The sequence below is a fragment of the Diadema antillarum genome, unplaced genomic scaffold (assembly GCF_040938485.1).
Source record: "Diadema antillarum isolate AM-2024a unplaced genomic scaffold, OU_Dant_1.0 seq00000049_RagTag, whole genome shotgun sequence".
Taxonomy (NCBI): Eukaryota; Metazoa; Echinodermata; class Echinoidea; order Diadematoida; family Diadematidae; genus Diadema; species Diadema antillarum.
This window is the reverse complement of record NW_027271158.1, coordinates 1630534-1643950: the sequence shown is the minus strand read 5'-3', so window position 1 is coordinate 1643950 and position 13417 is coordinate 1630534. Positions and strand designations below refer to the sequence as shown.

Sequence of the window (13417 nt, the reverse complement as noted above, 5' to 3'; positions counted from 1 at the left end):
CATGAATCTGCATCTGTAAATACTTGATACATACGAGAACTACTATCTATAGAAAACTAGGAGCTGGACTTCAAAATGCACCAAACTGTGTCATGTATGAATAAATGTAAGAATTCCTGATAACATAGGCATGTCAGTCTCTACAGGAAAGATCCTTAAATGAACAGTATGCCAAAGCCCTCATACTCCATGAAGAATGACTACTGGGGATCAGCCACGCAACTGGTGAGAAATGTTGATTGTCAGCGAGATGCTACAACTAAAACTTTGTCACAAAACCTTCTCCTCACTCTAAAACTTGCTCCAAATCATCACTCCCCAGTCTGAGATACTCTGATACTTTTGAGTCTCAATCAATATCTGCCAGGTTGGTGGGCTTCCAAAAGTGAGAGGGATTTGATTTTACATACACCTAATAATTCTTCAAGAAAGAACAAAAAGGATGGAGGGATTGCCATAAAAAATAGATAGCTCAAAAACAGCAAATGCATTAAAAAAAATCTGGCAGGATTGCTAATAGCACAACATAGTTTGAAGGAAGGAAAAAAACATGTTCAATTCTCCCTAACACTCAATGCAAGGGATGTTACAGTCTGGTGGTACAACACTGTATATACTTTTTGTTATGACTGCAAAGGAGGCTATCACTACACATCAGGCATGGAGAATGGTGTCTTTAATCACCCCTGATCCAAGCATTACAGTGGCAAAATCAAAAAATGAAGAAATATAACACCAACTGACAAATTACAGCCATATACTGTCTTGACAAGTGACACTAGGTGGAAAGTGATTGACAGTGTGGGCGTGTCCTATTGCAGTCAAAACAAAATGCCATACAGATGGTTTTGTTTTATTAGATAGGTACTTAACCATGATTGTACGCCTAATTGGTCTTTCTCTTTCATACCTGCACTCCATGTAGGCCTAAATACCTATACACACAATAAACTGGCCAAGACCAATGCGAGTGTTTAAACATCTGACATAGACAACAGCATTGTTATTGACTGGCCTGTATTTTTTGGGTAAGTGGTGTTTTTGTTTTTGCTTCATTTTGATGGAAATATTGCCTTTGTAAGGGCAGCATTCCAACCATATTCATCTATGCAATGTTCAGTCCTGTGCATGAAGTGTATTACGCTGCCCCTTCAATATGTTTGCTTGTTTTGTTTTTGCTTGTTTGATCATTTTCCATCTGAGAAGATGGCTGGATAGCCCATAATTCAGCTACACTAAGCTGGTCTTCCATAGTGTCCAGTTGGATGTTAGGCGGGACCACTTCACCCTGCTCTTTGCGATGAATGAACGAATAAAGCGTATTGAATGTTAGTACACTAGCACCGTTGCCTTTACAGTGTGAAACACATAACAGATGTGACCGCATCTTGAAGGGGAATCTCTACCCTGTTGAATACTCCTGGTGATTCTAAGAAAACAGAGCCCTCTATGTTGGCAGATTGCAGTAAATGGCTTCATCCTCGTCCTCGTTATCTGCACTGCCATCCCTCTGTCCCTCTGAGCCTTGCCTCATGTTGTTGTTGAGGGCAGGCTTCGCAGAAGTACGCCCAACTGCGTCTGCCTTCATGACGTCGGCATTCTGGAAGGAGCTAAAGTCTGCAATGTTTGACAGAGAAAAACAACATTTAGAATCAGAATTTATGATTTGCTTCATCTCCTTTAATAAACAGTTGCAGAACATAAGTCTCATCTCTTTATGAATACCAACAGTAACTCAAAAGCAAAGAATATTAATGCACTAACTACGCATTTTCAATTTCGGTCAAAATGTAACCAATACCATCTGTGTAGTGGAATACTGAAACCGGTGAAGCATTGTACATTGTAGGTACAGTAGCTTTGCTACAGGTACTGAAGCATATAGTGCAAAATGTCTGACAAATTGTTTGCCTCAAATGCACAACCATTTGGACTTAATATGAATTCTGCAAATTGCACAATGAAACTTTGTGTGAGAAACAAAAAAAGAAAACAAAAACAATAATCTTTGTATTGCCATTCACAGCACAGTACATGGATGTAACATATGTCACTTTGAAGCAAAAAAAAAAATAGTAGAAAAGGCAAATTACTTAAAATCTCTAATCTTCCTCTGAAAAGGGAAGATACTGGTACTGGTAGACAATTTAATGAAAAAAATGCAAACATCATAATTGTTAAAATCATTTATCTTTCATGCAAGAAAGAATGAAAAAAGAAAGAAAGAGAATCATCCCATGTATGTTTACATGGCCTCACTACAGCATGCTGTGCAAGATATCTCAATGTGATATCCAAAGTACAATTTTGATGACAGGGTGGTAAAGATGTAGGCAATAATCATTAACTGAAAACAAACATGACCAATGTCAATGCTTTCATATGACACTTTCTGATCACACAATCTGAAATGCTACGAGAAACAGGTGCTCACAATCTTGCAAGCAGCGTACTGTATACGCCATATATTTCGTGAGTCTAAATTTTCATGAATCAGGTATTCCCAACGATATCGTGACTATTCGTGAGTGGTTAAATTCGCGATCGCAGAATCTTGTACTGAACGGAGAAGTGTACATGCATATGTCACATCCACATCGGGATCAGAGTCAATATTTTTGCGTGTCTTTAATTTCGCGAATAGCACCTGACTCGCAAAATTCGGGAAAATAAAAACCTCGCAAAATATTCGGCATATACAGTATTTCTGACACATTATGACTACAGCCCTCTGCTATTCTTGCATTTACATGAAACGAAAGAAACACAAATTATACAGACTACAAGCAGGAAGAAAAGAAGATTAAAATGGAGAATATTCCATACATGGAATATGTGCAAGGAGAAATAGCACATAAAAGGAAGATGAAAGTTGAGATGAAAGTTGAAATAAGCTTATTTGAAAACCCAGTGACAAGAAATAGTTGATAATCTTTAGAAAGTGTGATAAACTGCTTTGAATTCTGAGCAGTGAATTCTGTGAAGCATTGCAAAAGTACTACACCCATACACTCAAAGGTAAGACTTTCTTTGAACTTCTCAAACATGAAACACCTACTAAAATCAACCACACACTCACTGTATTTGAGAAGCTGTAGTAAAACATACACAAAAAAACATGCAACAAATAGCCAAGAAATATAACATACTGTTGTATCTTAAAGCCAAATTTTGTTTATTTGGTTCTGACAGGCCTTATAATAACGTTCAAGTGCCACACTGTATGCACAGTGAAAGTAAACAAATTTCACAGATAGATATAGAGCCTCTGAATGTATTCATGTACACTGGAAACTTCATCAAAATTACAGATATCTACTCCCAGAGTGTACCCAAAACATCAAGAACTACTTTGAGTCTTGTCCATATCAATGAGAAACCTATGATCATGATGCAAATTTATCAGGTCTGTTTTCAACAAGCTCATTACCAATGCTAAAATGCAAATAATATGTAAACATCATGAAGGCTGATCAGTGACTATTAATTTTGAATTTTGAATGTTACATTCAAATTGAGCCACTTTCTTTAACTCTATGTATGCCAGTGTTGGTTTGGGGGGGGGGGGGGGGGGAGGGGGTGTGCTTTTTAGCAAAATATTAATTCATACAAACTTGGAAAGCCTTCAACTGAGTCAGGCATGCAAACGTGGCACATAAAGAGTAAATCCAGTTCTTCCAAGCTAAATGACAATAATTTAACACATGCATACTCATGCACGTTTTTATTGTCATTCTTGTACAGAACAAGTTGGCAGCATTCTATGAGAAGCACAATGTGATGATCATGCAAGCAAACATTAACAGAACTCACAATTTACCATAATTGCAACAAATAAAGAAGTAGCATAACAAATAACATAGAGCAAATGAGTCATGTTTCAGGCAAATATTGAAGGTGTTTTCTTTTTTATCTTTTTCATCTTTTTTTTTTTTTTTTGGTGGAATAAAAAATAGAAGAATAATTAAAGAATTAAATTCTTTAATTGTGAAATTTTGGTGGCCCGAGAAAGATATGTGGTGGCCTGAAATAAAAGCAACATAATGCTCCATTTTGAAATTCTTAGTTGTCAGATCGGGCCACCAAAAGAAAACCTTTTTTTTTTTATTTGGTGGCCCGACATATATTTTCAGTGGCCCCAGCCCTGCTGTACAATATAGTATGCAAAGAGCCCATCTTTAATTATCTGATCAAAATACTATTTGGACACACATTCCCTTACAATCAATGTCATACGTCTTTCAAATATTCCTAAAGCTTTAAACCTGTCTGTGGTTTTAATATTCATTTACTAAACAATGATGATATCAAATAAACAAACTGCTTTGCATATTTTTGATAAATCTATGTTAATCGTAATTTAAAATGATGCAGCAAGCACAGCCCTGATTCTAAAATATGTGCTTGAACAAGGGATTAACACTAGCATGATCTTTTGATTAGCAAAAATAGATAAGTAAGCTAAAAAGTCAATTTTAGTGTTTTCAACTGCCTGTGCATTCAGACTAAAAGGCAAGAAGACCACTTTTCAGATAATTGCATTCATAAAGACCACCTGTTTTTAAAAGCCACTGCTCTGTTTCTATAGGATGGTCTAAGGCAAGTTTGAATGCAACTGTGCACTGATCATTCATGCAGTGAAGGGACCTTGATATTGTCTTCTACACTTCATAGACTTGATGAGTAGCAGCTAAATGGTGAATATGTGCATGCTTGGCATTATCAATACTGCTTCCTGTGCACAGATGCAAGAATGTCATGGGTTTCAAAGCAACAACATGCACTAAAAAAACAGAGTGTCTGAATCTTAAAGATTCACAGACAAGTGATGTAGACCTTTAGCCAAAATGCATCAAATCACCAAGAAACCACTTATTTGTATCATTCCCACTAGCACTTGCCAGGGCCACACAACCTGGCCTTCGTATGGCCCTTTGTGTGTTCATGGTTTACCTCACTTCCTGGGAATGTGTGGAACGAAGCCATCTGATTTGCCACAAGAATGAAAATACAACAAATAGCAAACATGAGCTGTTATATAAGGCTCTATAGAAACGTAAGTTTAAGAGATATGAGTTGATGGAGTGTATGAGTTAATTGCCTAATAGAGTGCAACCTAAGTCATAAAGGAAGCAGTTTAGATGAAAGCTGATATTAGTGCTGCGAAGGAATCATGAGTACAATATCATGCCTTTGAAGGTCATCACTGCCAACGACTAGAGACATGTAGGTTTTGTGCCATGAGTATCTAATATGTCTATGTGCGCTGTACTGCATAGTATCCCAATAAAACACTCTTCACTAAAGTGACAACACTGTACAAGTATAAAAGCTAACAGTGCATCAAATAAAACTCTTGTTTTTTCTTTTGCCCAAATCTGATCTTTCATATATACTTGGAATGGATACTGAAGCTATTAACATGCTAAAAACACAAGCAGGACTTTTTCCCCTCTCCAACAATGCCTTAGTGGGCTTTGAGATCTTAGTAAGCTACAGTTTAGTCCCAGTCATAATTTGAGCTCTGTTTTAGCTCTTTTACACTCAAAACAAAACAAAAATGATGTTCAGAGTTTTTGAATGAAATGGACAATCAGTAAATCAAACCATTTATGAAAAGTTTTAGAATGTATGTGATAAGAAAATGGCAGAATTAAATGGGTACAAATTATGGAGTCCTTTATTCTGAAGAGGGTAAAAATGACTTAATGGACAACCAGTCTGTATTCACTGGATATGAATAAGGACCACATACTGGGGCATCCTTACAAGAAGCAAACAAAATGTCCTACAATGCAATCTACCATTAATCAATCGAAATGACCACAAACTAGAAGAGACAGAGAGACAGCAGCCATTCTGACAAAAAAAAAGTGCCTACAAAAATCAAGTGCTCAGAGTACTGAACAGATTCCTACAAAATTCCAGCTATGATTAATTTTTTCATTGGTCCCTCTCACACCTGTCAAAAACTGAACAGGTTAAAAACTTAAAAAGAGAAAATAAATATTTTCCTTTTCCCAGAAAACACATTGAAATAATCTCTGAAGGAATTGCACTCTGCAACAGTCATTTATTTCCTTTGGTTACCACTAGATTTCTTTTCCGCACAGCTGAAAATCCATGTCAGCAAAAGAAATTTGTATCGTTTTACCATCAGAGAAAAAACAAAATTAAAGTCTCTTATCATCTAATTTCCAGGCTTGCATTGCAGAAAAATAATAACAATTTGTAATATAAATTTGAAAGAGTAGCCTTCAGCTAGGACAAGAAATAGCTGTTTTATTGTCAAAGGCATAAGGCTAGGACGATTATGCTAAGTATTTGTAAGGAACATATATCCCCAAGAAGCAATTCATATTTAGAACACAGGAGTATGAAAAAATGTGCAGATAAGACAAAACAGTCCACAAAAATATAAAAAGTGTAAATAACGTTCACCATCATGAAAAACCCCCCAACCAATATGACATCCTTTGAAAACCATAGAATATATTTCTTGTTCAAATTACTAAAATGTCTTGAGTTACATAAGCAAGAAATATCAGCTTTTCATGATTATGGGAAATGGAGCACATAAATCCTGATTCCGCACAAGATACATCAACGATATTGTGTGTGCTGTCCACAGCAGAATATGATGAGCACTGCTATTACAACAGCAACATATCAGCATCGCATGACTGTGCTTTTACCTGCAGAAGTCCACGGGAATGTGCAGAATTGTAAGATTTACTGATGGTGGAAATGTTTAACCCCTGAACAGCTATCATCATATCTTCACTGTCCCACAACTTCTCACTTAATAGCAGCATTGATTTATTTTTCATTCCACTAGAGGCAATTTGCATTCTAGCATGACAAGAATGCAAATTATAATTAGACTGCTAAGCTTTTTCTAAAGATGAAAAGCTCGTGTAGACTCTGCGCTTAACAATTTACCAGTATTAAACCAATAATCATTTTGGTTACTAATGGTAACCTCATTGTGTAATGAGAGCAGCAGGCGATAGAAAAAGCAGCATTTGTAATTTGCAGTGCATTTAAAATATACAAAAAACAAACACAAAACCTACAGCACTAAAGAGGTTTATCACGCGTTGTGTGTCATGATACATCTTGTGCGCTGCCTTCAAGGCCCATATATTCAGATTCAGACATTCGCACCCTTAAGGGTCCTATGGAGAAGAATTCAGATGAAACTCGTCAATGACATCACTGTACAATATCTTTACTAGCAATGGAACTAGGACTCTGCTGCAGTAACAGTTCATTCAAAAATCAAATTCTTTAAGAACTTAATATTGATAAGCATAATATTATGCTCTAAATGCTCAATCCTGATCGGTTGAAAGTAAATATTCTGAATCATCAACTGGTTGAGTTAAAAGAGGATGTCTTACGCAGTGGGGCCTGGCTGCATCAAATTGAGGGAAAAATCTTCATATTCTGCTAACACAATAGTACAAATACAATAAGTCTGGCCCACCTGGTCTAAACACAGACTTGCATGATATATATAGTATGATTACTTTTAAGAACTTCCAAAGTTTAGCTGGGGGTGATTATCTAATTCACTCAAACTCATATAGTAGATGAAAAAAAAAAAAAAACTAGAGTGAATTCAGAAAGTAGGTTTTTTTTTCAGTGCATTGTAAAGCTACCATAGGCAAAAACTTGGTATGTGCAAAAAGCTTGTCCTGTAAAAATTGGTGCTTCAGTAAGGGAAAAAAAACCAAATGCACTCATGGGTGAAATATAAGTGCCCAATAGAGACTGGCCTTGGTTCCAGGCTGTTCCCTGCAATCATATTAAGTTTTGCATGGAACAACCTTACAAGAACATTGATTTTCCATGGTTTTAATTCACATTCCATTCTTTCCCAAATAGACAAAAGTATGATAAGTAAAAACAGTTGTCTTTATAAAAGGTCCATCAACCATGCTGTCATTCTGACAGCACTTCACACCACATGTTACTACACAGGCCACTGGAATCAAACCCAAACCAGTGTCGTCGCTCCCATCCCTGGCGCCCCCCCCCCCCCCCCCCCCACCATAACATTTCCACATGACATAGATGGGATGACACTTTGTGCCAACATGCTTGATCATAAGTTAGTCTCAGAAGAATAATAAGAATTTGTCTGGAACCAAGGCTACTTGTGAGAAATTGCAAGCATAACAGAAACACCTTAAAGGTTTATTAAATTTGATGTGGGAAGTCTTAGGAAATGTGAGGTACTCTGTGAAGGTGTTCCTTTGATTTATTTATTTGGCTGCACAAAAAACTAAACTACCTTTCATGTGCAAAAAATCATAATTTAAGAAGGGAAGAATGTTTGATTGGAGTTCTACACCACATGCTCACAGTTTAGACATTTTCTCACGATCCCCCGAACAAAAGTGGGACTGATATCTAGCTCTGGTGCTACAGGTAAGGTAAAGAAGAAAAATCAGAAAGATTTCACAGTTTTCACTTCAACACAACACAAATTTTCTGCAGAAAAGAAATATCCAAGAACGAAGGCTTTAAGCTCTTGATTTTGATGACAACACAAGGGCCCCATTTCATAAAAAGTTGATATAATAGCAACTCTTGCTGGAATGGCAATTGTCATGATGGTAAAAAACAAGAATTCAGATTCTGATTGGCTGTTGCCATGGGAAGGTGTTATTCCAGCAAGAGTTGCTAAATCATATCAACTTTTATGAAATGAGGCCCTGATTACCACTTTATGTGAAGCATTCAATTCATAGCATAAAGTATTTTTAATAGAGAGCTGACTATGATTAGAGTGCATCTGGTATATTTAGTACAATTCACCCTTCACAAGGAAGATGAATATTCAGCAAAAAGTTTAGTAACAGGTGCTCGAATCATCTTATGAGGTAGGTATTTGTTTGGACGTTCAATGGTAATTTTCTCAATTAACTTTACACAAATCACAAAGGACTACGATTGCACTTTCCTGTTCATGGAGAGAATCACAATTCTCATTATAATTTGAAAAAAAAAAACAGTCATGTAAGGATCATATCAGATTAATGTTAAGGACTGCAATCACACTCTAGTGAGAAAATGATCAGATTAAAGGTTTAATGAAGTGCTGTAAACTATGTTATTTATGATGTCTATCAATACAGTATGTATCTCAGATCTTCACTGTTTCTATAAGGGTAGGAGCTTTCACTAAATACTCCATAGTCTGGAAATAGTACACTCTAAAGATTCTCCTCACTTAATCACAGCCATTGACTTGCCATTGATCCATTATACCCTCTGAGTTTAAAAATAAAAAAAGACCAGCAGTTACTTTTCTCATAAATAAACAAAATTATGATGCATTATTTCACACCAAATCCCAAACAGCATTGTGCTAACCTGACCAGTCCCTAGTAGAAATTATGCTGCACCCACATTCAAAGACCTCTTTCAAAGACCTTTCACACAATAAGTATACTACCTAAACAGTATTTGTTAAGTTTTGCAGCCTGAAATGTAGACTAACCTGCCACACAGTAGTCTCCATCCGAGTCCTCTGCATCATCACTGTCCCTCTCATACACCTGTGAGTAGTAGACTCCTCTGCCAGGCTCAGGCTCGGGTTCATAGGTTGACAGAATCGCTGACCCATTTTTGGTTACTGTTGATGTCTTTGAAGCTGGGGGTGTGTGAAAAGTTGTGATTATACTAATCTTGCCTCTCTCCATGTCTTTGGCATTACTACAGGAGGTGTATGTCACAAATAATCTTTTTTTTTCACACTTTCTTTCTATTTGTCATCCAAGGTGGAGTAATTTCAGCCCCTGTTATTTCATGTTGACGCAGAGTTTGGCAGAAGAATAGCGGTTCAAATGATGAAGCTGAGATTGGTCAAGATATTCACGTATACTTCAAGGGCGGGTAACTACAATTACTTCTGGCCACATATTCTACAACTTAGAGTAATTTGTGAGTCAAATGTGGCTTTGTTTGTTTATTTCGTTTTTCCAAACTCTGAAACTCTTTTCCTCCAAGATAAAGCAAATCAGACCTCTTCTCTGGGGTCTTTCAATATCCTTCCAATCTTTATCCTCGAACATTACATCATTCATATTCATTCGCCTCTCACATGACTCTGAAGTAAATCACTTTTCCGAATACTTCGCAGATGATTAACTCATGAGAGTATGCCATCGAGGTGTTACATCAATTTTTAAGTGCTCTCTCATTATATTCCATGTCCACTACTAAAACATGGCCATACCTGTCAAAGCCATACAGATACACAGACTAAATACTTTGGGTAAAATATATACAGCTTCCTTATGATCTTACCTACACATCCCCAAGGATATTCCCATCCTCCCCTCCCCCCCCCCCCCCCCCCCCCCCCGATAAAATCAAAAAATCTCCGCCACAATGTAGAATACAGCTTGTACCTGCATTCATGTCTTCATAAAGTCCACCGCTATCATCAGCTTGGTCCGCGACTGTCTCCTGCTCCGTACTATTGTTCCTTGGAATGGGCATTGGTTTGTCCCTCCCCGGAGAAGATGCCGGCTTCGGCTTGGGCTTAGGCTTGGGTTTTATGTCCAGGGCGGGCTTGGGGAGTGGTGCCGGCTTTCGCTTCAACATGGCTGCCTCCTTCTCTTTGCGGTTGACGTCATTCTTTCTGTCCCGCCAGCAAAAGTCCTCCCCCTCCACGCCGTCGAAGCTGTTGTTTGAAGGCAACACGCGAGGGAGCCTTACGGGAGTTGCCTTCCCGATCCCGGTACTGCCACTGCTGGCGCTGGAGTCTGTGGAGCTCCGAGAGTGTCCAGGTGGCATCCGAGCTTCTTCCAAGTCACTGGTGTCCTCAATGACAACCATGTAATCTCCTGAAAACAGAGATGGCAAGTCAAAGATGCATGAAGAAACACACAGACTTTGGGAGGGCGGTTTTTGTTATTTGTATTGAATTGTATGATATTTGTTGAAGAATCTGCTGTGCGAATTGATGCATGACCATGGGATTAAACTCAGTTTCTGTTATATACACTTTTTTCTACTAGGTCAGAATACTCTTTTGTACACTAGAACTGTGCATATCTTATGTTTGAAGCATAGAGCCTTCACTAGAATAAACACAAGAGAACAGTAAAAACTGGAAAGAAAATAAAAGCAAAGATTATGAATCGACAGACTAAGCTGGTACTAACATCTAATTGCAGTTAAGTACCACACACAGATGGATCAGTAATTTTAATGATTCAAATTACTCATAACTAAGCATGACAATTCGGCTGCAAGGACTTGGTGACTAGGATCCCTTGACCTGTTTCTTAGATGATGCTGATATCTTTGCAAAAGTATAACAAGATTCAAATGGGCAAAGTGCCAAGTATGGGTCACTATAGAGAGTCATATCTCACCAGGAATCTTTGAGGTGCCAGCATTGGGATCAGAGGGGAGGGTCAAAGACTCCTGTCTAGGGGGGACCCTGGGACCCCCTCCACCACTAAGAGGGAGCTCAGAGAGCTGAGGGGCGAGGTACTCCTCTTCTTGACCCTCTAGGCTGGTGTTATGCCCCTTCCCAAAGTATTCTTCATTGGGAATCTGGTAGTCATGGTCCTCATCAGACTCATCTGAGATACCCATGTCATTTCCTCCTTGGTAGACTCCTCCTGGAATGGGGGTTGGGGGTGTGGGGTGTGGAGGTAAAGGGGGAGAGGTTATAGGGATGGGTATGTTAGTTGACTGGTGTGGTCAAAACTTTTTGTGGAGACTACAAACTTCATATGACATGATTTTGTTTCCACTTGTGGGTTGGAAGCCCTTTTAGCAGGTACTGATTTTCAAAGGGGTCCCATGCATGCTAATCTTGAAAACATACATGTACAATAATTAATGTAGATGACAACAATGTATCATACATACAAAATAACAAATGAACACATAAATCAATTCAAAAGATCAAAACCATTTCTAAGGCCAATTATTTTGCAGTAATACCAACATGAGACTAACAAATAAAGATGCTACTGAGAAAAAAGATTGAGAGCCTGAAACACATGCAATCTGGAAAAAACAAAAACAAAAACAAAAACAAAACCCACACACATACACTGAGTTCACATTGAACACAGAGAATCAAAATCTTCTTGAACCTGATACCAACTAAAACAAGATAGCTGTTCTTTTCATTTTAGAGATAAGTATAGATTTTTTGAATTGATTAGATGCACAAGTTAATCAAAAGATAGAGTGTAGTGTTCTGCACTGGATAACACTGTCACAGGAAAAAAAAACAAAAACAAAAACAAAAACCAAACATGTCCACATTTTGAATGTGATGTATTTGTGATGTATTTGTGCTTCTGCTGCTCTATGTGAAGGAGATATCACCAAAGTCAAAATGAAAAAAAAAAAATCTTTAGATCTGAAATCAGCATTTTTGTAATTCACATTTCAATCCATGAAACCTGTATCATGCCATGAAACATGTAATTACAGTACGCAGCTATAGATGTAAAGGACAAGATACTGTATTTGGGAAGACTAACAACACTATCCCCTTGACAAGTGGCACTTAGAAGACATTCTATCTAGTCTACGATCTACTTCTTGCTTAGGATATTTTAGGCACCTAACATGCTGTAATGTGCTGGGAATACAAACAGGAATCCTCCAAATTTAGCCACTTTAGCTGGTGAGAATAAGCTCTTAGACAAAATCGAGACAGCGAGAGAAGGGCAGTGAGGAGAAAGGAAGTATGTGGTAGTCAAACTCACTGCAATGTGATTGTAATCATATCCCTGGAGAATGTGAATGTTCATTGCATGCTGGCAGTGAATCATGCAGCCCCTTTATAGTATAACCCTTCTCTCCTTACTTGAAGAAGTTGAGAGAAGAAACCAGACAAGGCACATTCTTCTGTACTATAATCTCTCTTTTGTTGTTGTCGTTGTTGTTGTTGTCACTCATCTTATACCAGTAGTTTCGATTAGATTTCTATTTGGGCATGCATTAAATTCAGATTATTTTTCCTCTTTTGCAATACATACAATGCATACAACTGCACTATAAACAGGGCAGGGGAAAAAAAAAAACCAAACCTTCAACAGAGACTGTTTTGGTGAAACAAGTTATATCTTCCCGGACAAAAAGAATCTATTAGCTTGTAATCATATTTTATGATAATACAGTATTTTTTTGTCCATAAAATGGTTAGACAGACACTTTCATCAATCAAAATATCAATGCACCCAGTAGATACAAATTTAGATGGATATATTGGGAATATGTCACAAACTATTTTTACAAGATTTTTTTCATAGAAGGGAAGAGATATGCCAGTACATAGCCAATGTTTGGCATACAGTGGAGCACTGCACTACACAGTGGGAAAAGATTATGTTTCTCTCTCATCAATGGAACTGTACATGGCAAGTCA

At 37.6% G+C, this 13417-nt stretch overlaps 1 protein-coding gene across 1 annotated transcript in view; it reads right to left on the bottom strand.

Annotated features, from left to right (window-relative positions):
* Positions 1–889: 889 nt before the first annotated feature.
* Positions 890–13417, bottom strand: part of LOC139725545 (uncharacterized) — a 62172-nt gene continuing 49644 nt past the window's right edge. Inside the window, exons 8-11 of the mRNA XM_071636632.1 lie at positions 11397–11645; positions 10404–10862; positions 9512–9646; positions 890–1617 (exon numbers count right to left, since the gene is read on the bottom strand). Of these exons, the coding sequence (XP_071492733.1) occupies positions 1448–1617; positions 9512–9646; positions 10404–10862; positions 11397–11645 (1013 nt within the window). The 3' untranslated portion in view covers positions 890–1447. The remainder of the gene's footprint in view (positions 1618–9511; positions 9647–10403; positions 10863–11396; positions 11646–13417) is intronic.